General features: G+C 28.3%; 1 protein-coding gene across 2 annotated transcripts; it reads right to left on the bottom strand.

The window, feature by feature from the left end:
* Positions 1–118: 118 nt before the first annotated feature.
* On the bottom strand, positions 119–27,824 carry LOC105153302 (ATP-binding cassette sub-family C member 4). 2 transcript variants are annotated; one of them, XM_087415335.1, is made up of 18 exons: positions 27,065–27,824; positions 15,336–15,511; positions 13,433–14,011; positions 12,227–12,337; positions 11,944–12,078; positions 10,567–10,771; positions 9,745–9,967; positions 8,717–9,355; positions 7,892–8,394; positions 7,256–7,540; positions 6,788–7,017; positions 5,863–6,386; positions 5,053–5,283; positions 4,107–4,441; positions 3,567–3,660; positions 3,415–3,485; positions 2,875–3,177; positions 119–2,371 (listed from the first exon to the last, which is right to left on the bottom strand). In XM_087415335.1, the coding sequence occupies exons 3-18, from the start codon at positions 13,504–13,506 to the stop codon at positions 2,231–2,233; spliced, it is 4,104 nt and encodes a 1,367-aa protein (XP_087271461.1). In that variant the 5' UTR covers positions 13,507–14,011; positions 15,336–15,511; positions 27,065–27,824; the 3' UTR covers positions 119–2,230. The 2 variants fall into 2 exon arrangements, with proteins under 2 accessions (XP_087271461.1, XP_087271460.1); XM_087415334.1 differs by having other exon boundaries at positions 3,415–3,660.

The following is a 27,824-nucleotide window of genomic DNA, read 5'->3' as shown; positions in this document are numbered from 1 at the left end:
TTAAATTAAATTACAGAAAATTTATCGTAAAAATGTGACAATATAATAGAATTAATACATAGAAAAAAGATAAAGCAGCAGTGTTACTTAGGAATTTAAAGATTTGATTAAAAAATAATTTATGTTTTATAATTTATTCCTTTTTATATATTTCGTTGTACTTTGGTTAATTGTTTACATATGACATTTCATACGGTGCAATCACGTGTGCGCATACTTTTTCATCTTAAAGTTACTATACATAATTTTTACAGTTTACTGTACAATTGTATCGTAAATGTTTTATAATACAGAGCAAGAATGTATATAATTGACCACAAAATGGTAGCGAAGATTCTAAGCATGAAGTTTGTAAAGATAATTCCAAAACTAATTCTATCGAAAATTCTATGTAAAAGTTATCGTTTACAAAAATATATATTCATAAATATTCACAAATATTCATGAAGCTTATCTCAAATATAATTCTATAGTTTCTATAGTTAGATATAATATATTGAGGTATATATGTATACCTATTCTAACATTATTCTATTAGATAATTAATATATAATGTATTTTACTGTTATATTATATAATGATAAAAATACCAATAATAATAAAATTAATTATTAGCAAGAAACGTGCTATATTATTAGGTGTTGGAATTAATTCGTAGCGTTTTTAATGAAAGAATGTTATTTATTTCACATGAGCATTAAAAAATACATTAATGAAAGTACTTCCCATCACTTGTAAAACGCTACGAATTAATTCCAACACCTAATACTTACATAATATATTTTATTATATGATAGTATATACTATACGTACACTATATATCACGTACTATATTTACGTACTATTCATAATACCTACTATGAGATATATATTTCTTATTTGCTACATATAGGGACACAACTAAAAAAAATGTTTCAATGTTTTAAATCATTGAAATTTTGAAATGCAATTTTGATAATTTTATTGTAGAGTAAGAGTATATATTTTTTAATAAATTTCTTTTTTTATATTTTCGTTTTTTTTCTGTAAGCAACTTCAAAATAACATTTTTTAAGTTATGTTGATGTAGCAAAATGGTGAGCGATATATATTCTATATACTTTCATCTTAACAAATATACATAGTTGCATCGATAAATGCAGTAGACAAAAGTATTGAATTCGTTTCTGCATTTACGCTAAACCTGCATTATACAAGAATCAAGTATAAGTAAAACTCAAATAATCATTTAAGTATTTGAGCTGAATTGGAGTATTTGTTCGAATATTGTCCATCATAATACAAATCTTAGAGCCATTATGAGATCTTCATTAAAAAAAGTTGAGAATAATTGTAATTGAAAACAATGTAATTCTGAAATCAGATCATTTAAAAATATACATATAAAATACTTAAGATAAACTGAAGAAGTTTATATATATAATACTTATAATTATATATATATATATATATATAATTAATAAATATATATATTATATATATAATTAATTAATATGTATATATATAATTTATATATTATAAATAAAAAATATAAATTGACGTTATATATATATATATATACTATACCTCTCTCAGATTCATATATAATTTTAATTTATTTTTTATAAAATTTACTCAATAAAGATTGTATTGCAATTCTAATTCTCCAAGATCGTCTATGATTCTTATAAGATCTTTTGCGGCTCAAAGCATATATGATGAATATTAGTAGAGATCACAGCAAGTTACTGTGTGTGCGTGAATATTATCTTATATACAATTTCATGTTTGTGCTAAATTACGGTTCATCTCACTGGCTCAGTTCATTCTTAATTGATGAAGTACGTGTTCGCTTTATCACAAGAATTAAGTATATTTGTAATTTCTGTAGCAGTAGGGTAGAAAAATATAACAATGTTACGAGACTTAACTCGTGGCAGAAACTTGCACTAGATATTACGGCAAGGGAATGCTTTCCCTGTAATCTTATTAAAAACGATATAAAAATATAATTTTGTAGACGCATGCCACGCTTTACATCACAACGTTATGATACTTAACAAAAGTATCGCAAAGAAAGATGTACAATATGCCCTTTGATCTTATAGAAATATACATTTGTATACATGCGCCATTCTATATGCTCTATATATCGCCTACATCATAAGTATATTGGGCACGTTAAGTAATTCGCTTTCATCTTGGAGAATTTAGCTAACAAAAGAATATATCAGAATTCATCAACACTTCGTCACGTTTCTCCATACTTGTCTACATAGGCCTGCTTCGCCACCTTGACCAGTTGATCGTACATACCTGGGCCAGTCTCCTTTACTAACGAAGTAAACTGATTATAAATGTTTTTCAGTAATATGTGAGGATGATCGTATTCCTGCAAAACAATAGAATTATAATTTGATAATTAAATTATTAAGATTTTTTTTAATATTCTTAAACTATTTTATATTTTATAAGTTTTCTTTGAAAATTATAGAATATTGTTAGACTATTTTAGAAATTTATACATATAAAGAATTTTAAAAAAGAGATGAGTATTTTTTTAATATATTTTTCTCGTAAAACTATTCTAATTCGTATAAAAAAAATCTAATTTTGTAAAAAATTATAATATTTATACAGCAAATTATATTAAAAATTTTTTAATCGTTTACTGGGATCAATAGATTTGTTCATTTTCTGAAATAAAATATTTTCAAGTTGTTAACAGAAAATAAAAAGAAAATAATATAAAGATTTTTTAAATGAAGGTTTCTTTAAATTCCAAAATATTATTCTCAAATGCTCAAATCTTAAAATTTGAAGATTTTAATACTTTGAGGATCCAAGCAAGCTTCCAAATTATCGTAAAAATTGGAGAAACAAAGCTGTACTTACAGCCATACGACCCTTATCCATCACCAAAACCTTATCGCTGTCCATTATAGTGTTCAGTCGATGTGCCACTGTGAGCATCGTACATGTTGCGAATTTTTTCCTAATAGTCCGTTGAATCAACGCGTCGGTATGTGGGTCTACGTTCGCAGTCGCCTCGTCCAGCATCAATATACGATTGTTTCTCAAGATAGCTCTCGCTAAGCATACCAACTGTCTCTGACCAACGCTATAATTGCTTCCTCTGTCAAACACGCGACTTTCCAAGCCGTTTCCGATACTAACAACCGCTTCTTTTAGCTCAACCTGAAATACATTACAAACGGAATTATAAGATAGTATAAAAAGTTTATAATTATTTAATAATTATAGAACCATGTGACTTAAAGTTTGATGATAGTTCGTCATTTTGGCACTCCCAGAATTTTCCAATCTTTGGAATTTAGGATTTCAAGATAGTCTTTGGAGTTAAAATGTCGAAACCTTTGAACGTTACGTTTCCGATTAAGCACAGGTCTATTTTTAAATTAGGATCATTCGAACCTCTTCAAGTGCCTCCCATAAATCCGTGTCGGGAAATTCGTCGAAAGGATCTAAATTACGCCTCAGAGTACCTGAGAACAAAACGGGATCCTGAGGGATGATGGATATTTTGCGGCGCAAGTCCTCCAAGGCTATCGAACCCGTGTCTATACCGTCAATTTCGATGATTCCTTCCACTTTTGCCAATCGGAACAATGCTGATATCAGTGACGATTTTCCGGCGCCTGTTCTTCCCACGATACCAATCTGTGTATAACAATTTTATTATTTTTAAAATATTTAAATTATTTTTCACAAACATCTTTATATTAACGTGTGTAATTTTCCAGCTTAGATCGTTGTACTTTAGTTACTCAGTTATGTATTCATATGTGTAGTCTTAAGACACTCTATTTATATATAATTTTTTTTCTTTACATCATTCTGTGATAAAACTACTCCAAATAAATTAAAATAAAATTTATTATTAATTTATTATTATTAAAGTGCTTTATTTTCTATTAATCTTTTTTTATACTTGTATAATTTTTTAATGTTTAATAAAATTTATCTTAAAAAAATCACAGCAACTTTTTCAAATATCTTCAGAGAGTCCTGTAAAATTTAAGATTCTTCTATCTTTTAAAATAAAGTTTTCCACTCTCTTTCTTCTTATTTATTTCTATAAAATTTTTTGCGTATAATTTCCATACCTTCTCTCCAGGATAAATTATTATATTCAGGCCCTTAAGGACAGGTGGGTCTTCGTCAGAGTAGCGCATATAGACATTCTTGAACTTGATGCAACCCTGATCGGGCCAGGTTTTGGGGACACTGGACGGCAACGCTAGATACTTATCCTTTTTCTTCACATACGCTCCCCGGTCTCTTAGATTCGGTTCTGCCGAAAGTTGAATGTACTCGAGTACGCGTTCTACTGCCATCATCTGATTTGCTACCTCTGCGCTCTGTCGCATCCCCCATTGAATCATTCCGGTCATTGCCATTACCTGTGTGATGGCCAAACCGACTTCGCCACCGGAAAATGCTGAAAGATATATATAACATCCAATATATATAACATCTCATTTAATTTCATTGATTCATTTTTTATATTATTAAAATATATATCTAAATTTATAATCTAAATATTTTTTCATTAATTAACTTTTTTTTTAATAAATTCTTATTTTACAAAATAAATGTTTTTACAAAAGAAATAATTTTTATAATAAATAAATTTTCCTCTAAAATCTTGTAAGATGCTAAATTATTTAATAATATAAATATTAATTTATTAAGTTTTTAGAAAGAATAATAATGTTTGTGTGTCAAGTAAAATTCTTTCTAAATTTTCTTAATAAATTAGTACATTTTTTATACATTATTTTTTTTATACGATTTATATTTTTTAATTTTTAAATAATTAAATTATTTAGTAATTTTAGTATTAATTTAGAAAATTTTTTAAAACTAATAATAATTCTGTTTTAAATGAAACTTTTATGTTGCAATTATTTATATACTATACGATTCTTAATAAATTAATATACTTTTCATAAAAAATACATTAAAAAATATTTTGTATTATTGTTTATATTTATATTTAAAATTACTCGAAAAAAATTGGGAGAAGTTCCTGAGAGAACTGATGCTTACATTGATCGAATAATAAGAAGCTAAAAGTGACGAGTGAAGTGAAAAAAAAACAGAACACGTCCAGAGAGAATCCAAATGCTGTGCTAGTCACGATATACATGTAAACGGTAGATGTGTGTATATCTTGCAACTTGTCGAATTCATGTTTCAGTATGTCCTGAGCGCAATATGCTCTGATGGTCGTCAAACCATTCAACGTGGCGTTCAAATGAGTGAATACCGGCGAGCGTGCTGAAACACAAAAGAATCATGTCTTCAAGAAATATCTTTATGTGAAATAAAAGCACCATACATTTGCTAATAAAAATAATAAAAAAACGACTCAAATGGCTCAAATCAAATAAGAAGAAATATTGTTATTTAATTTTTCATTTAATTAAGAAAGTCATCAATGGAAGGAAATAAAAATATAACTGAGAAAATAAAATTTAAAAATAAATAAGCAAGAGAAAATATACGAAAATAAAATGGATTTTTCATTTTAATAACATGTATATACATACAGGCATCTGAAGGTTTTCTCACAAAAAAGGTAATAAGTTCAAAAATTATATTGATGTCAAGCTTATATTAGCATGGGCACTTTGAAATACAAACTTAAAATGTAAAAATTGTTTTTTACATACTTTATATTTTTGCTATAACTTTTTAATAAAGCATTTTAGAATTTATATTTATATAACTTTTTTTCTTATTTTAACTCACAGAACATATCGTTAAAGTTTGTTCGAAAAATTCGGTGACATCCTGTATATAACTAACAGTTTGATAATGTTGAGGATTAAAATAAAATAAGAAAGGCAGACATACTTATTCCCTCTAATCGCTTAACGTTCTTGCTGGTCTTGAGATAAACTTTACGGATCCAATAAAATATCCCGCCGATAATAACGACAGGCACTACGAAGATAGGATTGACCACGCAGGTCATTATCAGCGATCCGAACATCAACATGTTCATCTGACCAGCATCCAGGATCGCTTTAGGTAATAATTCATCGATCGCGCCCATGTCTTTGGAGAATCGATTGAGAATCCTACCGCTTGGATTAGTATCAAAAAACCGCATTCCTGTACGGATTAATGCACTAAACATCATATCGTGTAGGCGCTGGCTGCACGTCATGCACGTCTTGTAAAAGACTAGCGATCTGGTGATCCCGAGAAAGAAGATAGTTAGCACAATGCCAGTGTAGATGTAGACATAATTAATCACTGTTTCATCCTCGATAGCATTGAGTTCATGTATGTTCGTCGTGTTTACGAAAATGTCTTCCGTTTGGTTCAAGATAAAGTGCTTGACTTCGTAGTTTCGCGTTTCCATAAAATTGGCTCTAAAGAAGTTAATCAAGAAGAAAAATTATATTATTGAACAAAATAAAGTGGCAAAAAATATGATTTATATGTCTTCGTTTCATATATTAAATATGCGAATATTTTTAGTTCTATATCTTTGAGCTTTTAGTTCTACATAAAAATTAATTCCAAAACCTGATAATTTCTGGAAGAAAGAAATTATTTTTCAAGTAAAGTATTCAAAAATTAAAATATTCTTAAGAAGTTTTACATTAAGTATTATTGAATACATTTGCATGCAAATCTTTTAAAAATATTTTCGTAAATTGTTTTTAAATACTTCAATCTACCTAAAAAATATATATATTATATATAATTGTTTATACAGTAAACAATTCCTTAATCAATTAAACAATTTTTCGATAATACAAATACTCACAAGAAAGGCACAAAATAGTCGTTGAGACTGACAATAAATTGCGTAACGATGAACAGAAGCAGAACGGTAAAAGCAATGTACAAATTGGCACCAGTTTGGAAGAACTTGATAAATATAGGACCCTTAACCAGGCCACGTGATGTTCCCTCAAGACCATCGTTCAATTTTTCAGGATCTTCGTCTTCCTCTTCGTCATCAGTGCCGCCGCTACTGGCTTCCGGAGTTCGACTCTATTTAAGAAATTTTATCTTCAGTAATATTAATGTACATTTCTTTTTGTTATCCAGATATTATTTATTACTATGAAGAATCAGTTTATCAATTCCAAATCTTTAAAAACAATATAAAAACAATATTAAAAAAATAAAAATTATATTTTGTCAAATCTCTCTCTCTCTCTCTCTCTCTCCCTCTCTCTCTCTTTTTCTCTCTCTTCTTCATAATTTTGTACATATTTGCAGCACTTACTCTATTACTCGAAGAAGAAAACTGTCGTCGTATGTTTATACTTTTTTCTAAAGATGAATCGTCAATCGCTTCATTTTCTGCTGCCAGGAGAACTCCATATTCGGGTCGATACTCTAATAAATCCTGATAATGCGAAAAGTACTTCATTTTTCCCTGCTCGAGCAATATAATGGCGTCCACTCCCTTTATATATTGCAATTGATGCGTCGCCAAGATTCTTGTTTTTCCAGCAAGATATCTCTGAATGCATTCTTGAAATAGATGCTTGCTAACATGTGCGTCAACCTGGAATTTCAAACAAAGTCTTTCATCAGAATTCATAATTAAAATCCTGCATCATTCTTAAACTCACATAATATTCCTAGAAAGTAGTATAAATATTATTTATCTTTTATAATATTCATATAACATTATAATATTCATATAACATTCTAGGAACATTATGCCTTATAAAAGAATCATTGTTCATTAAAAAAAAGAAAGATCCCGCACTAATTATACAGAAAATATAAAATTATTTGATTCTAGTAAAGTGTGTTGTTTTTCACGTACAGTGAAGCTTATAATGTAGTGAAGAATGATACAATACATTACGCCTGAAAGAGTAAATTATTAATTCGTTTGATAATCACTCACTGCACTCAAAGGATCATCCAGTAAGTAAATGTCCGACTGTCTGTACAGAGCTCTAGCCAAATTGATCCTAGCTTTTTGACCACCGGACAGCGAGGTGCCTCGTTCACCAACAACGGTCTGATCGCCCTGCAGAAACTGTTTGAAGTCGCGTACCAAGGCACAAGCCTTGATCACCTTCTGGTACCGTTGGCGCTCGTAGGACTGTCCGAAGAGTATGTTCTGTCGAACGGTAGCACCGAAAACCCAGGCCTCCTGACTGGCGTAGCTAACGCCGCCGTTGACCTTCACTTGACCTTCCGTCAGACTGATCTCTCCGAGAATCGCGGACAGGAAAGAGCTCTTGCCGCTACCCACCATGCCGATCACCGCGTACAGCTTGCCCTTTTCTATTTCCAGATTCAGATTCTCTAGAGTGCTCTCTGATTGTTTCTCCTCCCACTTGGCAGTAACGTTGATCATGTTGATGGCCCACTTGTTCATATTGTATATGGATTGTTTGTTTTCTAAATAGTAATAGTTTTATTTCAAGTTAGATTGTTTAAGAATATGTTAAAAGAGTGCTGGAAATATTCAAGCAATATAATATGTCTCATAAGATTTTTAAAAAATTTTAAATACATATCTCCAGAAAGACCTTCAAAAGATTGTCGTAAAAATTTGTAACTTTATTTAATATCTTAAAAATATTATTTTATTAAAATAAATAATTCCATTTTTTTAGCTTCTAAAAGATTTGAAATATTCTTTGAATATTTTTATATAATATCATTTATATATGTTATATTTATATAAAGTATAAATTATATGTTTTCTGAAATTCTTTACCTTCAACAAAATTAACAGTATTTTTCAACAAGTCGCTGGCAACAATCAATAGACCATTTTGCTTTCTGCGATCGTTGTTCTCGTTCAGATACTCTCCACGTGAATCCACATCATCGTCAATGTAGGGCAGATCCGGTTTGGAGAACCGCTTGAAATCTGAATTGGCGTGGCTGACAGATGCCTTGGAGACAACAATGTTGCTGCCCTGGAACTCGTCGAACATAAGGAAACTCTGGAGCCTACGTATAGCCACCATACACTCAGCCAATTCAGCGAAACCGCGCACGAACATGCCGGTCATAGTGTGTGCAAGAATATTGAAATAGGACGAAATGACGAAGACTTTATCGGCAGTCAGATTGTCGCCGAACATCAGCATGGCGATGAGGGTGCAGTAGAGTGCCATACGAGTTGTGAAGAGATTAAAGGTCATATAAATGCCGCGGATGTATGAGCTCTTGGTGACTACTCGAAGTTCGAGCTTACGCGCCAGCTCCACCATAGCGCAGAATGGCTTCTCCCACGCGTACATTTTGATCACCTGCACCCCGGAAATGATTTCGTCCATCAATCGGACCCGCTCGTCTGTCTTGATGGCAGTCTGGAGACGAAACTTTGACGACAGCTTGCCAGTATAAGCTAAAATCCCAAGAGTAAAAATTGGTGAACACCTGCGACAAAATAGCTTGCAAAATGACACAAAAAGTCTACCCGGATTTATAATGCAATATTTTACATTTATTTTCCATAAATTAAAAAAAAATAGAGTTTAAAAGGTTCTTTTAAAGGTTTCTCAAATCGATTATCGTATTTAATTTATGGGATTATTATTATTCAGTTTGATTGTGTTTTCAGTCCGAAAATAATCGGCAGTCATCTGAAGTAAAATGTATTTTAAATAAAATTACGTATAGAATTATTGTTCCTTCTTTCAACTTTGATTATAATTGCTTCTTCTTACTTACAATTAATGATGATTTAAAAATAGAGCTTTTATATAAATTTATTGATGGTGACGCGAAACTCACATTGGATTGGTACGACTACAAAGATTGCAGCGATGCCGATGAGGCCAGCATAGCCGACCTGCTGATAGAGAATATAAGCCACGATCAAGGCGGAGAGAGGTGCCGACCACATATGATGAATAAAGATGGAGACGAGATCGAATCGATTGACATCATTGGCTACTAGATTAACTACTTTTCCGGGTGCTGTCTCGCCTAATGCAGTTTTGCTCAGACGCAGAGCCTGCGAAACAAAAAAAGAATATCCGTTACATAATCTGGAAATCAATATGCTGATAAATTATATTGTAGAAGAAATTTAATATATTCGACATATTCAAATATTTATATCGATAAGAAATATTCATAAATATTTTGTACTGTAATATTTATAAAATATTTTCAAAGTATTTTATAAAAGAAAAATTAAAATATTTTAAAATAATTGACGAAAATGTTTTTAGAATGTTTCTATGTCCACCAAATAATGTTTTTTTTTTTCTTATAAATATACTGATTTGATAACACAGAACTTTATGATTAAATTTTTTTGTACGTAATGATTAAAATTTGTCATAATGTTCTTTTAATAGATTCAAAGAATTTTTTATTAGGAAATTTAAAGAATTTAAAAAACTGATTTATATAATCTTTTGTTGTATAGTTATTTCATTTCTTCTCCTCTTTCTTATGTGATGAAGAACCGTTTACTTTGAAGAGCTGGACGAAAACGTTCAAAGTAAGATTTACAGAGTTCTTTTTACATAACTTTTGCATTCACTTTTTGTTTCCTTTCACTTTACACATTACACTTTTTCAATTATATTGTTCTGAGTGACCAACCTTTCTATACACCACGGAACATACGGCCACGCGAACTTTGGCACCCACGTGGAAAGCGCCAAAGATCGTTTGATTGCCGCTTATCACATTCATGCCTGTTGCTATACAGATACCAGCTCCAAACCATAAGGCATTTTCATAAGGTTCAACTGAATCCTTCCGGAAGTAGCGCAAAAGACCACCCAGCAACAATGGCGTACCTAATCTAGGGAACGAGTTTCGCATGTTAATATTTATGTGTACATTCAATATTGGGCATAATCTTAAATTCCATATCTTGAATAATAATTATAATATCCAATAATTATATTATTATACATGAGTGTAGCCAGGAAAATAGACCGTGCCCCTCCTCCTTCTTACCAAATCTTAAAGAAGGAAAAAGGACAATGATATAAAAAAATTATACATACGAGGACTACATTTAAGTATTTATAAGAAATTAATTTTGAAAGAAAGAATTAGAGATCAATGTTATAGAAAGATTTTTTGATAATCCAAGACAACTAATGTTATTATAAATTTAAATTCTTTAGTTTAAAGAATCAGTTATTTAAAATTTAAAAAAATTAAGTAAGTAAATTAAATATTTATTGATGGTGACGCCAAATGTATATAATTCATTTGCTAGTAAATAATTAAAATAATTAAAATAATAATATAAAACAAAACAAGTCCAACAGTTTATAATCTATATCATTTGCCTACTCTCCCTTGTTTCCCAGGATTTAAAAGTCCTAACTTTAATTTTCTTCTTCTTTAAATACATTCCTGGTCACATCCGTGTTGTATTATTATATTAGCTATATTTTTATACTATTATATTAGCCTACTGTTATATTATTGCTATATTGTTATTTCTAATTTTATTATTATCTATTATTTATTATATATACAACATATTTATAATATGTTTATAGTATATTATTATTACATGCTTATGCAAGAACAACAAGATATAGTTATTCTTAATGTTTTAGATGTTTAACGTTAGGTCCTTCCTTTAAATATGTTTCCATTTTGTTTGAAATGTTATCGCTCCACGTAATATGTTTGCAAATGATAATACATTGAAAACAACGTATCCTACGTTTTTAGTCAAACTCAAATGTAAAAAATATTAAGAATTTTTTTGGATTATTTTCAATACAAAATTATTTCTTACATAAAAAAATTAAAGTTTAAAACATTGTGCTTGTATTCAATTTATCTTGAAAAATAGCTTCAATTACAAATTAAAAATCAATATTTTACTGCAATAATAAATTCGTATTACTGCAATAAAGTCAACGTTATTATATAAAAACTTCCTACGAATAAAAATGAAGTACGAAAGATTTATAAAAATGAGCAATAGCGGTCAGTGTTTAATCTTACCTTATCACGAATTCGTTGAGAATTTGTATTATTCCCAGCATAGTGTACTCCCACAAAAATGTGCGGAAAATAGTTTTTAACAAACTCGGACTGCGTTTCCATTTTTTCGAATTTTCCAGTTCGATATTCCATCGTCTGTAAGTACACCGATGCATTAATAATAATAATTCCTATATGCTTTTATAAGAGAGCAACGCAAAAGAAAGAGAATTAACTCTGAACATTTTCTTTCTTTCTTCTTCTTTTTCTCATTTTTTTTCTTATACATAATTTCTGTACTTACTTTTCTAATCGATCTCCGAGGAGAGTCGATCTGTCGACTTTCAGAGGATCAAATAAATCTTCTATTTCTAAAGCTTTCTTATATCCTGTCTTGAATAAACTAATGGTCCACCTAATTCATAGCAATTTATGTAAATTAGATATCAGTAGCTACTACTATCAGTACCTCTAGATTATAGAGTGACATAACGATAAAAATATGACAGAGTCGAAACGAAATTAAGGGATTAAAAATAATATCGTACACATAATTATTTTATAGTATGACAGCGTACTTTTATGTTAGTTTCACAAGATGCAATGTCACGTTAAAGACAAAGTAAATTTGCATGAAGACGAGGTAAATTTGCGTGAAGATAAGAAGTAATTTGAGATAAAAAATCAACCTTGAAGCATACATCATCCGTTATTTCAAGTGTTTTGTATTTAAATAATTATTAATAATTGTGATCCAGACATTGAATATGAATTGAAAAGTTGAAATAATATGTTAAATATAAAAATTTCAAATACGAGAATATTTAGATGCCCCTAAATATTTATTTAAATCACTAAACTTTTAAATATAGTATATTGTATAACTTCGAATGCATGCGAAAGATTGAAGTAAGATAATACAGAATGACAGGAGTAATTGTGATCAATTGCGAGCCTGCGCTTTAGTTAACTGATTTGATGTTTAATGTCCACGATACATATAAAAACAAGGCAATAAGACGTAAGCAGTAAGCGAATCAGCCAATCACAGTAGAGAACGTAAGGTTATTGCGTTTTTTATGTGTTTCTGACTTAATCCATGTAGAATGATTTTGTTGAAGTTATCTAAAAATTTAGCTAAAAACAATTCTGAAAATAATGTTGTTCAACATAAAAATAATCACATAGAAATCTTAAGCATGATGAGCAACGCTGCAAAAAATTTTGACATTCTAACAACCAGTTTGAATGTACTGCATAATTATTTTGATAAAAACAAAATTATTTTCAGATTTATATCTGCTCAATTTTTAAATGACTTTATCAAAAGTCAAAATGATAATTTTTTACAAAATTTGACTGTTTATTGATTGACTTAAGCATCAAAATAAATTGACATTTTGACATTTTATTGATTATTATGTGTTCTTTGGTCTCCTCCATATTCCACGGAAGAAAAAGAAGAATCTTAAAAGAAAACATGATGACTCAGAAAAATTGTACAACTTACCACCAAAGTAACACCGACACGATGTTTGCCTTCTCCCTCGGATTCGGCTTCGATTTGATTTTTGTTGAATCCATCGGTTCTTACACGTGGCATTAACTTGCCGCAAGTTGCCACTTCCACGGTTGAAAACGATCGATTTTGTTCAAATTAGATCAACGATTACCAACACTTCAAGGCTTTCGTTTGCTACTGAATAATGATTCTTTTTTTCACAAACAAACGAAAGAATTTCTTCACTAGTTTAATAATCTTCTCTTTGATTATATCATAAGATTATCGACAATATGAAGATTTTTCCCTTCTTAATCCTCATAGATTGTCATACATTTAGTATAATTAACAATTTCTTCACGCGATCGTAATTAGACTGAAATGAACACTTCACATATCTTGTTGTATCAGCTATTTATAAATATCACTATTTTCCACGATTAATCAATAGACTTAAATCTTATCACAAATTCTCAATAAAGTCTTTTTATTTAGGCAGAAAAGATATCAGTCATTGATACTCGTGTGAACATTTTTCACTTCTTGAGATCTATTTTCAAGTGCCTCCTTGAAATTTTCCAGATGAATCTAGAAATTGTTATAAATAATTATTATTATCTGTTAAAGACATCAGTTACATAATTGTAATTAGAAATATTAAAATCATTACTGTATGTACAGAGAAAAGTACCATATCAATTGACATAAGTCTCTTAAAAAAACACTTCCTTATTTTTTGGGAATTAACTATTGCGTTTTATTAATAATAAAAACATGATTGGATGTTTAGATAACTAAAGAGAGTAAAAACTCATAATTCATGCATCTTGACTTGTTATTATTTCTATACAGAAACAGCTAAAAGTAAATTTTACAAATGTGAAAATAAAATTTGTACGATTTTCTTTTACAAATCGTATAATTTAAATAATAGTGATTATATTATTGATAATATTACATCTATATTAATAATAGTGGCTATATTATTAATAATATTATAGTTTTATATGTTTGCAGTTTCATAAATCAATTTTATTTATATTCTTTCTTTTTTATGTTTTATGATACGATTTGGAATAAAAAAGTGCGGCATAAACCGGCACAACTGGTTTTTTTCTATAGAACAGACGCTTAATCTTTATAGTATTACGTAATATTTTGGAGCTGAAAAAAGGCACTCATATATTATATATGTAAAAATTCTCAAAAAAGAAACTCTTGCGTCTTACATCTTCCAAAATAACAAAGTAGATATGCATTATTTTAAACCAACAAAAAACATTTTGTCGAAGTGAACAGTTTTTAAGAAATCATATATACATTTACCTGTAATTATTTTGTATAGATTCCTATAAAAAAAAAGAATGGGAATATGTGACATTGTTATCTATTGCGTCACAGTTTTAGAACATGTTGATAGATACTCGTTTTTACTTATCTTATAAAAAAAGTTAATTATTGCACAACATTGTAAAAACTGTTATATTATCTAATTGAAAACATTTCTTAATTATTATCTTATTTATATTATTTAAGAAATATTATCCAAACAATATTGATATTGATAACCACTCTCTATTTAATGTTACAATTAATCATTATTATTATTGCATAACATTATACAATATTATTAACAATAATAGTTTATTAACAATAATTATTAACAATATTATTAACAATATTATTAACAATATTATTAACAATAATTAGTTTTATTATTTATAATAATAAAATAAATCTTAATAATAATTAATAATCATTATTTTTTATTAATAATAATTATTTTTATCATTGAATAATAATTATTTTGCATGTAAATAATAATGCTCAGGTAACAATTTGTTTCCATTGATTTTTTATTATTATACTTTGAAGATAAGTTTTTACAACTTTGAAAATAATTACGACTTACTGACTCTTTTTCTTCCTTTACCAGTGAAAAATGGTCTTGCAGTTCCGTCTGTTGCAGTTCCGTAGGAGGTAAAAAAACGTGTGCACATTGATAATTGACAAGGTTCGCTTTAATGAAACGAGAACGATTAACTTATCGATCCAGGATCCATGACTCTTCGGATACGTGTTTGGTATCTGCATTTGAAAAGAGAGTCTGTATCATTTGTGCCTCCACCGTCCCAGCCTTATCTGGCTACACGCAATTTATTTGCCTGCTGTGTCACTTTCTCAATAACACAGAAGGTCGTACAATTTCAACGTTATGCTGTAATTATCTAACATAATAACGAAGTTGATACTAGGCATTAATTAGCCACCAATGTCTTTTTTGTTTGTAAATTACACATAAAATTGAAGAAACTAAAATTAAGTTACTAAAAATTCAAAAATAGAAGAGAATCAAAATTAGAATAAAAAATAAGAATTTGGATATTGGCAACAGAAAATATTGAAGTAAAAAGTTCTTTGGAGAGAGAAGGGAAGAAAGAAAAAGAGAGAAACAAATATTGGGAAATTTCAATATCAAAGTCAATATCCTATTCAATATCATTCCACAATTCAAAATTCGAACAATATTTGAAAGGTTGATTAAATTATTAGAAAATTAAATTTAAGAAATAATATAGCATCTATAAAAAATGATATTCTCTCTCTCTCTCTCTCTCTCTCTCTCTCTCTCTCTCTCTCTCTCTCCCCCCTTTCTCTTTTACATATATATGTTATTTAAAACATGATACAGCAGACAAATAATATTTTACTATCAAAGTTATTAACGTGCTATTAAAGTTCAACTAGTTCATTAGTTAATTTTTTATATTAATTGACATTCAATATGACACGAAAATTATAATCTTTAATCATTGAAGATTGTAATTTTTCTATCATATTGCTTTTTAATTTAGTACCATTCGATTATATTATGCAAGTACGGAAGTACTTATCTTTTATCGTAATACAGTGTAAGAATAAAACGTTTTTTCCTTGTATTGCATTTTAAAACTAGAAATTAATGCTTTCGCGCGGCATTAACAAAATTAAGAAAAAAATTAATGTTGATATAAAACATCATACACTCTCAAAATCGAGATTTCTCAAAATTGTGTTGTCCAAATTTCGACGGATTTGTATTCAGCAGGCAAAAATACATTGGAAATGAATATTCGCAAAAAAAGTGAAAATTTATCAGACAGTGTAATTATTCAACTACTTCAATGAAGGCAATTTATTTAGTAGCACTGCACAAAAGCGTCATTATCAAAGTTCTTTCAGATATCTTGCTTCGTGCGGGAAAATCGACATTTTACTGACAAATCTCGCTCAGAGGAAAAACCATTTAACACTTTGACGCGTAAGGAAAATACAGAGTTTATCGGTCATTAACCGGACAATCTATGCTTCATCTATGCACGTAAGGAATAATAGCATTAATAAAATACGTATAATAGATAAAGATATAATAATGTGTGAAGTTCGTTATCTTTATGTTTAATTAAAATATTGTTGTTTAATTATCATAAATTAAACTAATCTTTTGAGAATTACGTTTCTGTTATGGTTTGAAAATATATTTAAAGCTGTATTATATATCACACGAAACTGTTTCGAAGTGCTTTTTTTTACGCGTAATTAAATGATTTAATTTGCATTTACGTAATACAATTTAATCCTTTTATGCTCGTTTCTATCAATATAAATTAACTTTAATTTCGGTTCATAAAAATGAATTTATTATCTCTGTCTAATTCTAAATATTCTAATTCTATAAATCAGAAAAAGCTAAAAAAATATTAAAGTTAATCTACATTAAACAAAGTGTCATAAGACTGCAAATGTACATTCGCAACCAAGTAACGAAAGTCTTAATGATCTGGATCTTAATGCTTAAATAATATTTTCAGTGATAATATTTAATGTGAATTTATACACATACGCAGTTCTGTAATCTATATTATAAAAAAACAAGCAATAATATTTTTACAGGAAAAAGATTAAAAGAGACAATTTTATTTCCTTCAAGACTAAGCTGTAGCGCAAATTCTTGCTCCTCTGAATTTATAATGAGTTTGTGTTATATAATATATAGCGAAGCGTTCAAGAATTCTAATCATCATTTTGGATTATATTAAACCTGAATTTACTGGATCTATTTTAAAATACTTGTGTATGAATATGTAAAATAAATCATGATACTTTCTTAAGAATTTCAGCGTCTAAAGCTACATCAACTTACAATTCTGCACAGACTTGCTGTGTAAATTCGCAGGTCTGAACTGAAAGGAAAGGCGAAGTAACGGTTGTTTCACCGAAGCGTCGGCAATCGCGAAAATATTTAATAATTAAAAAGCAAAATATTTATATATAAAATATATGCACGTACCTATATAAAAAAAAAGTACAATATGGTACCAATTGTAAAAATGCTGTATTTGGTACTGTGAGAATCTTGATGATCCAATTTACCAAATGATTTATTAGAATATTTCTAATATTTTTGCACAGTTCAGAAATGATTCTACTGATCAAAGGATTGAAGGAAGTAACTGATAAAAAATCTCTCGTTCACTGCCAAGAGTATCATAACGTGTGAAGCATGTTATCCTAAGGCATTTTCCAGAATGATATACATAGCGTGATAACGGAATGATAAGACTATTCGCATGACTGAAGATCATCGTAAAGAGTAATTAGATTCAATAATTAAAATTCCAATATAGGAAAGTGCAAAGTCGAAACATCGGTTTGCCGATCTATAGTTTGCGTCGGAATTTTGAAATAAAATTCTATTCTAATTTGAAACTTCTCATATTCTTCTTCCCTTGTATATATGTGCATGTATATACGTATATATTTCAGTATATATTCTATATATTGTACATTACTTATATATACATACATACGTACATTATTTAATATAACTTTAATTTACTTATATATGCTTATTTTTATATATTTGTATACATAATATAAATTTGATGTTCGAATCTAATTTTATGCATATTTATAACTAAAATAAAAATTAAATAAAAGTTTATTTTATATTTTGATTGTCCAAATACATTTTATATTATATATATATAGTTGCAAAATGATAAATAAAATTCTACGCGGAAAAATCAGTTTTTTAAAGTGTCTAAAAAATTAGCCAGCACAAAAATACAGTTTTAAAAATAAATTTTGGACTATCTGAAAACTATAAGTAGTAGTTCAAACTTGTTGCTAAAATGTTACAATTTTTTTTCAGTATTGCTTATTATGCTTGATTTTCGTACATTAATTATTTTAATGGTCTAATAAAATTTTCAGCTCTGTAAAGATCTTTTCTGTCTAAAAATAAATCCTCGAGTCTCTTATATTGTAATTATTTTTATCACAGACTTTGAGGCTTAGTTCACTTAAAGCAAACATTAATTACATTTGTAATTATTGCGATAAATGTTTCCTTCAACATGCAAATGATAATCAAAAATTCCTTCGTCACAAGCTATGTAATGAAGTATTTCACATTAAAAATTCTCCGCAAGGACAATAAAACAGGTGCAAGGCTGAACCATAGACTTTGTACGCTTTACATCGACACGATTACTTTGAATGACTTATGTCACAACATTTATCACACGTTATTATGAAATCATTGTTCGTGATGACACACCAAATAAACGTTTCGTCGATAAGAATTTACTTCAATATATTGACAAATCGGTTTGTATCAATGAGTTACAGTAAACTATGTATTGATAAAAAGTAATGAAGAGATAAAATAAAAGAAAGAAACTGTTAATTTTTAATCAACATATGAAGGAATATTGACAAATAATTGCGATTACAAAGAGACCATTGTCATTTTCTTAAACGCGTGAAATATTGCAACTTGTCATAAGAAACAATACGCTTTATGCAAATCCGATTAACGCGTGTGTCAAGGCGAAATGGTAAAAAGTTTCCTCGAGACATTTAATGGAGTCGCGTCGCGACTCTACTTACTGATAAGCGTTTGTGTCAATCGTGAGTAACGCAAAGCGTGAGCGGCATTTCCAACAAATTTTTAAGAGTGAGATCTAGATAGTAGGAATCATGCTGCTCATCATATCATGTAAATAGTGACATCAATGCACGGCGAGAATGTCTTTGAAAATAATATATACAGTGTAAGTGCAAAAAACATTTATATAGATTTTTTTTATAAGAAAACCTTGTTTATAGAAAATAAACATTAATTCGAAATTTTATATGATGAATATATTCTGATATAAACAAACAAACTTTGCTGTATTCCTGACTTTAGAAGCTAAATTTCTTGTACGAATACTTTTTGAGCATCCAAACAAATATAATTTTTAATTTTTGCTTATTTTTAAAATATGATGCATTTTCAATAATTAATAGACTTTTTTTGTATGGATATCATTTTGAGAAACATACAGCACTTTATTCTTTATGAACAAATTGTTAATTTCTCAGCAAGAAATAATCGTTAATTAAACATTGAACCGACGTTGAATTGGTGTCGAAATCATCGTATCGATATCGATTCGACATCAATTCAATGAATGGTGTCTCACTAGATAATATTTACTCTTCAAAAATATGGTATTTTTTAAATATTTTCTTTGTATAAATACTTTTTGCATCATAATAATTACATAATAATGTACATATATTTAAATGCATGTTACTAAAAAGATAGAATGTGCAATTTGAAATTTAATAATCTATAAACAATTCAGTAAAGATGAAAAAAATTCTCATATATTATCTCATATTTTTAAGAATTATTCATACTTTAAATTTATGAAAATTTTTGCAAAATACCTTAAATTTTTTCAGATTTTTTACAAGTTTCTCTTTACAAAATTATAAAATAAGAAATCTTAAAAATCTCAAATTATTTTAAAACTAACGTAAGTATGAAAAAATTTTATTAAAAATGCAATCTTTCATTTCTGAAAAATGTTTTAATTTTTATAAAAGATCTGAGAAATTTTTTGAAAATTATACAGAAAAAAGTTTTGAAAAATTATAATTTATATAACAATTCTAAAATCTAGAATATTTCAGAATTCACTTATATGAAATTTTTTTTAATGTAGATAGCAATTTTTATAAAAAAAAATTTCTAAAAATTATACAAAAATTCTAAGAAATTTTGAAATCTATATAAAAGTTATATAAAAAAATTAAAAAACAACTTAAGGGATCGAAATTATAAGAACACATAATTTCTATTTCTTTATTTCTTCATTGAAGGTTATTGAACGATACGGCTTATTTAGAGATTAATAAGATCATTATTATCTCAATCATTTTATCTACGTATGTGAAACATAGCTTTCATGGATTAATCCAGAAGCAAGTGCATTAACGTAATTGAGTCCGAATAAACTCCGCGGAAGAACAACAGCGAGAAAACGGCATGTCGAGCTTTGTTATGTGTTAGATCATTGGTTAAAGAAAGAGTAATTGGCGGGGTCGTGGACGAGGAGTTATATAATGTGACCGTTTCTTTAATAGAACCACGGCATGCAGAATCGTTCACACGGCATGTCGCAGAATTGTTCACCAGACAGAGCCATAATCAAGACTGTCGCGCCCCGGGAATCCCCGCAAATTCAGTAGTAATTAAACATTTCGCAAGTCGCGGCAATTATCATGATCTGAAATATAACTAAAAATAGGTATTTAGAATGTTCTTAAGATAAGAGATGCACCTAGCAAACATGCAATGTGTGCACAACACGCGAATTTAAGAATTTATTGAATTACACTTTAGTGAATTTTTTTCAGAATTTTTCTATATAATTTCTTAGAATTTTTATAAATATTTATAAATTTCAGAATTTATAAATAATTTTATAACTTTTTAAAAAAATTCTCCAGATTTTTTATATGTTTTATTATATTGGAACACTTTTAAAAAAGTCGAGAAAGTCTCACACATCTTTTCTAAAATTTTGCATATATGTATGTAAATTAATTCTAGAATTTTTAAGATTTCTCATCTTATAATTTATGAAATCTTATAAAATCTGAAAAAGTTAAAATATTTTTCAGAAATAGATAGAATAAGAAATTATAAAAATTTTAGAATATTTCAGATAAATCATATTAGGTGTTGGAATTAATTCGTAGCGTTTTACAAGTGATGGGAAGTACTTTCATTAATGTATTTTTTAATGCTCATGTGAAATAAATAACATTCTTTCATTAAAAAACGCTACGAATTAATTCCAACACCTAATATATATTAGAAATTCTAAGAAAACATGTAGACTTTCTTAGTAATTATTCTTGAAATACTTTTGAAAAGTATTTCAATTCGTATAAAAATTCTAAGGAAAATTTTTACCAGCATACCATAAATGTAACGAAATCGCAGCTTCCCGAATCTTAATAACGTTTTCATTAAAATTATTTCTTTTACTTTTTAATTTCAACATAGATTAACTGTAATTTTTTATGTTTCTATCAATGTAGATTAAATTTAATCTGTTTATACAATAATAAACAAGCTAAATTGAGATTAAAGTTCGTTATTGATGAGAAACAAATGATAGAAGAAGATAATTTTGGTAGAAATAGAAATAAATGTTATAGATTAATTTACTCTTTCTTTTTTCGATTCTAAGAATTAAAATTAAGAGCAAATGAAATATTATTCATATTTAGCTTGATTCCTTTTTGTCCTCTTTTTTGATTCTTTTTCTAAAATTCTTACGTACAAATGACTATAATATGTGTACGTATTTCTGAAATAGCAAAATTATTTTTGCACGCCTCTATTCCTGAATAGATTAAAATTTACAATCCTTTTCTCTCTCGAATCATGAATCAGTAATTCAAGAGAGGATCAATGAGATTCGCTAGTAAAACATCTCGAACAAAAAGGCTGTCGTATAAAGACAAGTCAAGAATGTGCATTTTTTTTTGACATTACAATAACATCAAAAACTGTATGTAAGAATAATATGGCAGAACGGTATCGGAAGTTGTTGACAAAATTGATTCAATATCCGAACATTGTTCAATCCGAACGAACCATTTATAATTTTGATTGTAATTTGAATAAGAATAATGAATAAAATAATATATTATTATAAATAAATAATGTAAACAAGAAACTCAATATCATTAGGAACAGAATAATTGATAAATTATTTAATTATGTAAATAAGAAGACTAAATATCTTTTTTTTTTAAATATAGAAAAAGGGGGGAGGCCTGCTATATGAAATAATATGAATAAAAATATTTGATTAAGATTAACATTAGTGTCAATTAACATTATTGTAATAGATGAATTTATAAATATTTTTAAACCGTTTATAAACCTAACCTAACCGTTTATAAACGTATAGATTTGACACTACTAAAACGGAATGTAAATAAACATGAGAAATGTCTTGAATACGTTGATGTTTTTCAGATTTAAAATACATCTTTCAATACTTAATATTTATCATCGGATATCATATCAAGCTAAATATTGTAAATTTAATTTCTGCTTCTTTCACAGAAACACGCTTTATACAATTTATACTTATATTTATATAAATAATTTAGGTTTATATTGTAAATCTAAAGTGTTAAAGAAACAAAAAATAAATTTGCAATTTCTAATTTATCGATATCCAGTTATCAATTTAATATTAAATATTAAAATGAAAATTTGTTTATTACAACAATAACCAAATTATTTTTACCCAAAAAAAATCGAATAAAATAATTTAAAAAAGATTTATTCGCGAATGCGTAAATCTTCCGAAAATCTAAATCCATTTCAATGCTTCATGCCTTTGTATTCATTTATAGGAATTGCATGAAACACGTATTTTCTATGTCTTTCGATCCAAAAATAAATTCAATTTTTAAAAATAAATACTGCTCAATTCAAAATTCTGGATAGGAAATGTAGTTTTTAAATTTGGATGGATTAAAAATATCAATCCATTTTAATCCATTCTCGTTTACTGAGAATATTTTTATATTTGTCAACTTCATCATTGTCGATTATTTTGAATTATTTCATTAATTTATTTGTAAACGTCTCAAAATCGCTTAAATATCACATTTCAGTATTACAGCAAAGATGATCTCTCGATTAACGTATCATTATCAGAATACGCTTCGAGTAAGCCAGCGTCGTTAAAAAGACAATAAAGAGAAAATTAAATACATCAAGACAAAGGCGTGTTGTGTGTTAATAACTCTCTATTGAAGTTTAACTCGTGAGACGTTGAGGTCAATTGTTCAGCGACGCACGATACGTAATCTTTACTGAAACACACAGAGTCCGATCATGACTCATTGTGTTTCATGCGAAACGAACGAGCTTCTACAGCAGCAAAAATATACATTCGCGATTTTTCTTGATATTTACAGAGAACAGTCTTCCCTTTTAGAAATTTTTTTCTCTTCTATATTTGAATATCCAACCAGTATTGAAATGCTGTTTATTAAACAAAAATAAATTATTAATTATTAATTCCAGAGTAAATAAAATTTCAAAGTAATAAAAAAAAATCTTAAAAAACTGCAAAATGTAACAAGAGCGATTTTACCAAGAAGAAGAATCGAGAAATATGAAAGTAAAAATATGAAGCTCTTGGAAGAATCAAGGATTTCAAAAATTTTTGTAATCTTATTCGCAATCGAGTTCTCACGACAGTTGTTCATGAATCAAGATAATTGTTCTCCTGAATGACTTTCCGCATCTAAAGAATTGCGAGGGAATCCAGGAAAGAGAACTAAAATCATAAAAGCATGGAAAAAAATTATAGCTGAATAACAAATGGATAGGCAACTCAGACGGGCGCGATATGCATAGCAAACAACTCTATATCAGCTTATCGACATTTAGAAGCGATCACATGCGATTCTAATGTGTGAAGGCCAATGGCGTTATAGTGGCTCATAGAATCGTTTCGAATATACATAGATTGTCACCTAAATCTGCGAATTGAAATAATAAAGTGAATTGAAATAATAAGATTGAACAATAAAGTGCTATAAAAGAAAAAAATTTTTCTAGGTAACGTCAAGACGATAGACTTTCGATTCCAAATTTAAAATTCTTAGAAACTTTAAAATAATTTAAGATTTCCATTGTACGAGAAGATTTTGCTGAGATATTTAAAAATTTAGCTAGATACAAATTTGTGAAAATAATTTTCTTGCACTATTAAAATAATTTTATAGGACGCTCAAGTAATAATCAATGCTAATTTAAGCGCACTACATAATTATTTTGATTTATAGTCTAAGAAAATTATTTTCAAATCTGTAGCTAGTTGAATTTTTAGATATTTTGTCCAAACCATTTTTTTTTTCGTGTACATATATACAATAATTTTGTTTCCAATCAAAACAAGTTTCTAAGCGCTTGGAATTTTTTGAACATTCCGAAAGTCTTGAGAGTTTTAAGACTATCTTAAAAATTTTTTTCCTTTCTACACTTCATTATTTCAATTTGCAGATTGACAAATTTTAAGAATTTTAAACTTATATATAACACCATCTTTCTTCCTTAATATCTTCTTTTATAAAAAAATAAAGATATAGAATAGAGGTGAATTAGAAAAAAATAAATATCTTTTCCTCGAGCTTTTTCTCGATTATATAACTTTCATAACTGTCAAATGGAAAATTGCAAAGAAAGCTTCGAATGTCGCGATCGTTTTTTTGCGAAGTATATTCATGGAAATTTTCGTGCAATTAGAAATATTTATCATAGATATAATAATCTGCAAAGCACATAATTTTGTTGAATAATTTTGTTAGATCTTTAAAATAATATAGCACATGCAAATTAGAACTGTTCATTATACTTGCGTCCTATATAATTATTTTAATAATTCAACAAAATTATTTTCCTTTTTTTAATCTAATTAAATTTTTAGATATATCACATATTTCAGCAAACTTTGTTTTTCTTTTCATGCTACATAATTTTCTAAATAATTTTTTCAGAAGCAGGACGCAGAAAAATTGTTATGCGTCAAAGATATTAAAACGTGCCAAAAATATTAAAATTTCATTAACGATTATTATTTTTAATTATTATTATGAAAACAAACTTACTTTATTTTTCGTGAGAGTTATTGATTGAAATATATATTTGAATTAATAGAATTATATCTTCAAGTATGTATACAAGTGTATTTCTTCAACTTAATTTATTCATTTCTAATTTATTTAATCATCTTTTTAATTTATTTAATCATCACGTCGAAGCCTTTTGCGATTCAGAAATGGTATATGAATTTAAATTAAAAAATTAAAAAATTAAAATAAAAATATCCAAGTGTTTTCATAATGTTAAGCATTTTAACATTAATGCCAAAGAAGCTCGATACCAATAAAATGTGAGCATTCCTCCTTCTGGTGTTGGCATGCATCATGCAGGATATTTTGAGACACTCGGTGGACGATGATGCGTTCAAGATACATCGTGACGAGCATGAACATCATTTGCAAAGTGACTTGACTCGTGACGTAATCTTGTCATGACGTAAAATACACGAGGAAAGGAAGATACCAAGCAGAAACGAGCTACGCTTGAACAATAACTATGCGTACGAGCGTAATATACTGGGTGTTCCAAACCAAGTGTTCCACATTTTCCAATCAATATAATAGCAATAACAATTAGTAACAATAACAATAGTAACAATAGTAGTAACGTTATACAACAAATCAGAAATAAAAGTAAATATAAGTCCTAAACGGTCAAATTAGATCTTTAAACAATTCCATAATTTGCATATAATTTCTGTACAATTTTAATAGTAATAGTAATAAGAGCAATAGTAAAATGATAATAATAGTAATATTAATTAATAATAAAAGAAATTATTGTAGTAATGCTAATCATTCTGACAATAATAATTGGTTACTTTATTTTTTGTAAAAAAAGAAGATAATTTTTTTAATATTTCTGTTAACTATAGATATTATTTATTATGTTGAAGATCAACAAATACAGATAGATAATATGTACTAAGCGCTTCCTTTCTTAAGAATACCATATAATTTCCTAAAAAAATTTGGAGTCAATTTCTCCAGAACTCTCCAAGTATAAAAAGTAAAGAAACAAGATGTTTTAAATTATCGATTCTATCCTCCCTTATTTATTTTTGCATCGTAATTAAAAGCGCATTGAGATTTAAGAGTACCGAAGAAGAAAGAAAAATTATTTATTTAGAAAAGAAAGATCGTCATATAATCTAACAGCGTCGTGAAACACTAACAAATTACAAACTCGGATCTTCTGGTGAATAAATATTTGTTTCTTATTAAAATTCGCTTTTAAAGTTTGATAATTTCATCTATAGACATAGATATAAATATGTTAAACTGCAGATTATAAAAATCAATAATAATTAAATTTATACACATTTTATGAAATTAAGATTTATAGTGCAATGGTTTAGAATGGTTTATATATTTTATTAAATTTATATCACGATTGGATATAATATACCGTGTATAATATAAACTACGCTCCGAACCATTACTCCGCGATTCATAGAAGAGAAATGTGCCATAGTAGTACGGCAAGAAATGATAGAACTATTTTTAGAAGACTCCACGAAAATTGAGAATTGATAGGGACTAATCCATCCCATCATTCTCAAGCACCGCAGATGTTGCTCGACCGGTTGAATTCCCCGTTTAAGCTTGTGTTGTACTCACTTTATTCTTCCTCGTCACACACGTGACTGGATTTTTCACCTTGCTCCTGCTCACAAATTCATCACGCACGAGATACGCACGCATACACACGTATAGGCAACGGAACAGCGAGGAAGACGACTCGTCGCGACGACGTCTGCGCGGGCACTGACTGAATCCGCATTGAGCGTCGCACTATTCTCGCTACATCACGTGGCGCAATCAACCGTTCTATCGAAAAACTAGGGGATGCCTAACAATTGTGATTGAAAAATAGGAGGGGAAAACCCTCTATTGGGGTCGCGGATTTAGCCCCGGTTCGAAGAAAGTCCTGTTGTTCACAGATAAAAAACAGTGACCTTCATCGAATATAAAATTTAAAATTGCTCCTTTCTCTTCTCTCTTCCTATAGTATTCTTATCAACAGCTTGTAACAACTTTTGACACTCCCTATGTTAGTTGATATTTTAAAAATTGCGAAGGTCATAGCCAGCAGCAGATATATTATGATAATTAAGCATCTGCTATATATCTGAGTTGATATCGAACGCAGTTGTATCAAATAAAAAGAAGTGTAATCATCAATAAATTAATATTTATACAGAAAAGTAAATTTAAACAAGATGTCTCAAACCTGATGAAAATAAAAAAAAATATGTTTTCCTTTAAAAATTATTCCTTTAAAATTTAAAAATTAATTATTTTTTCGCGAGCCATTAAAAATAAAGACTTATATACTATAAAGTTGTAGAGTCGTATAAAATAATAATTCATTTTCTGT

This window comes from Acromyrmex echinatior, chromosome 17 (genome assembly GCF_024713525.1).
Source record: "Acromyrmex echinatior isolate Ae372 chromosome 17, ASM2471352v2, whole genome shotgun sequence".
Classification (NCBI taxonomy): Eukaryota; Metazoa; Arthropoda; class Insecta; order Hymenoptera; family Formicidae; genus Acromyrmex; species Acromyrmex echinatior.
Note: the sequence above shows the minus strand (reverse complement) of the source record. Positions and strands in the feature narration are given on the sequence as shown.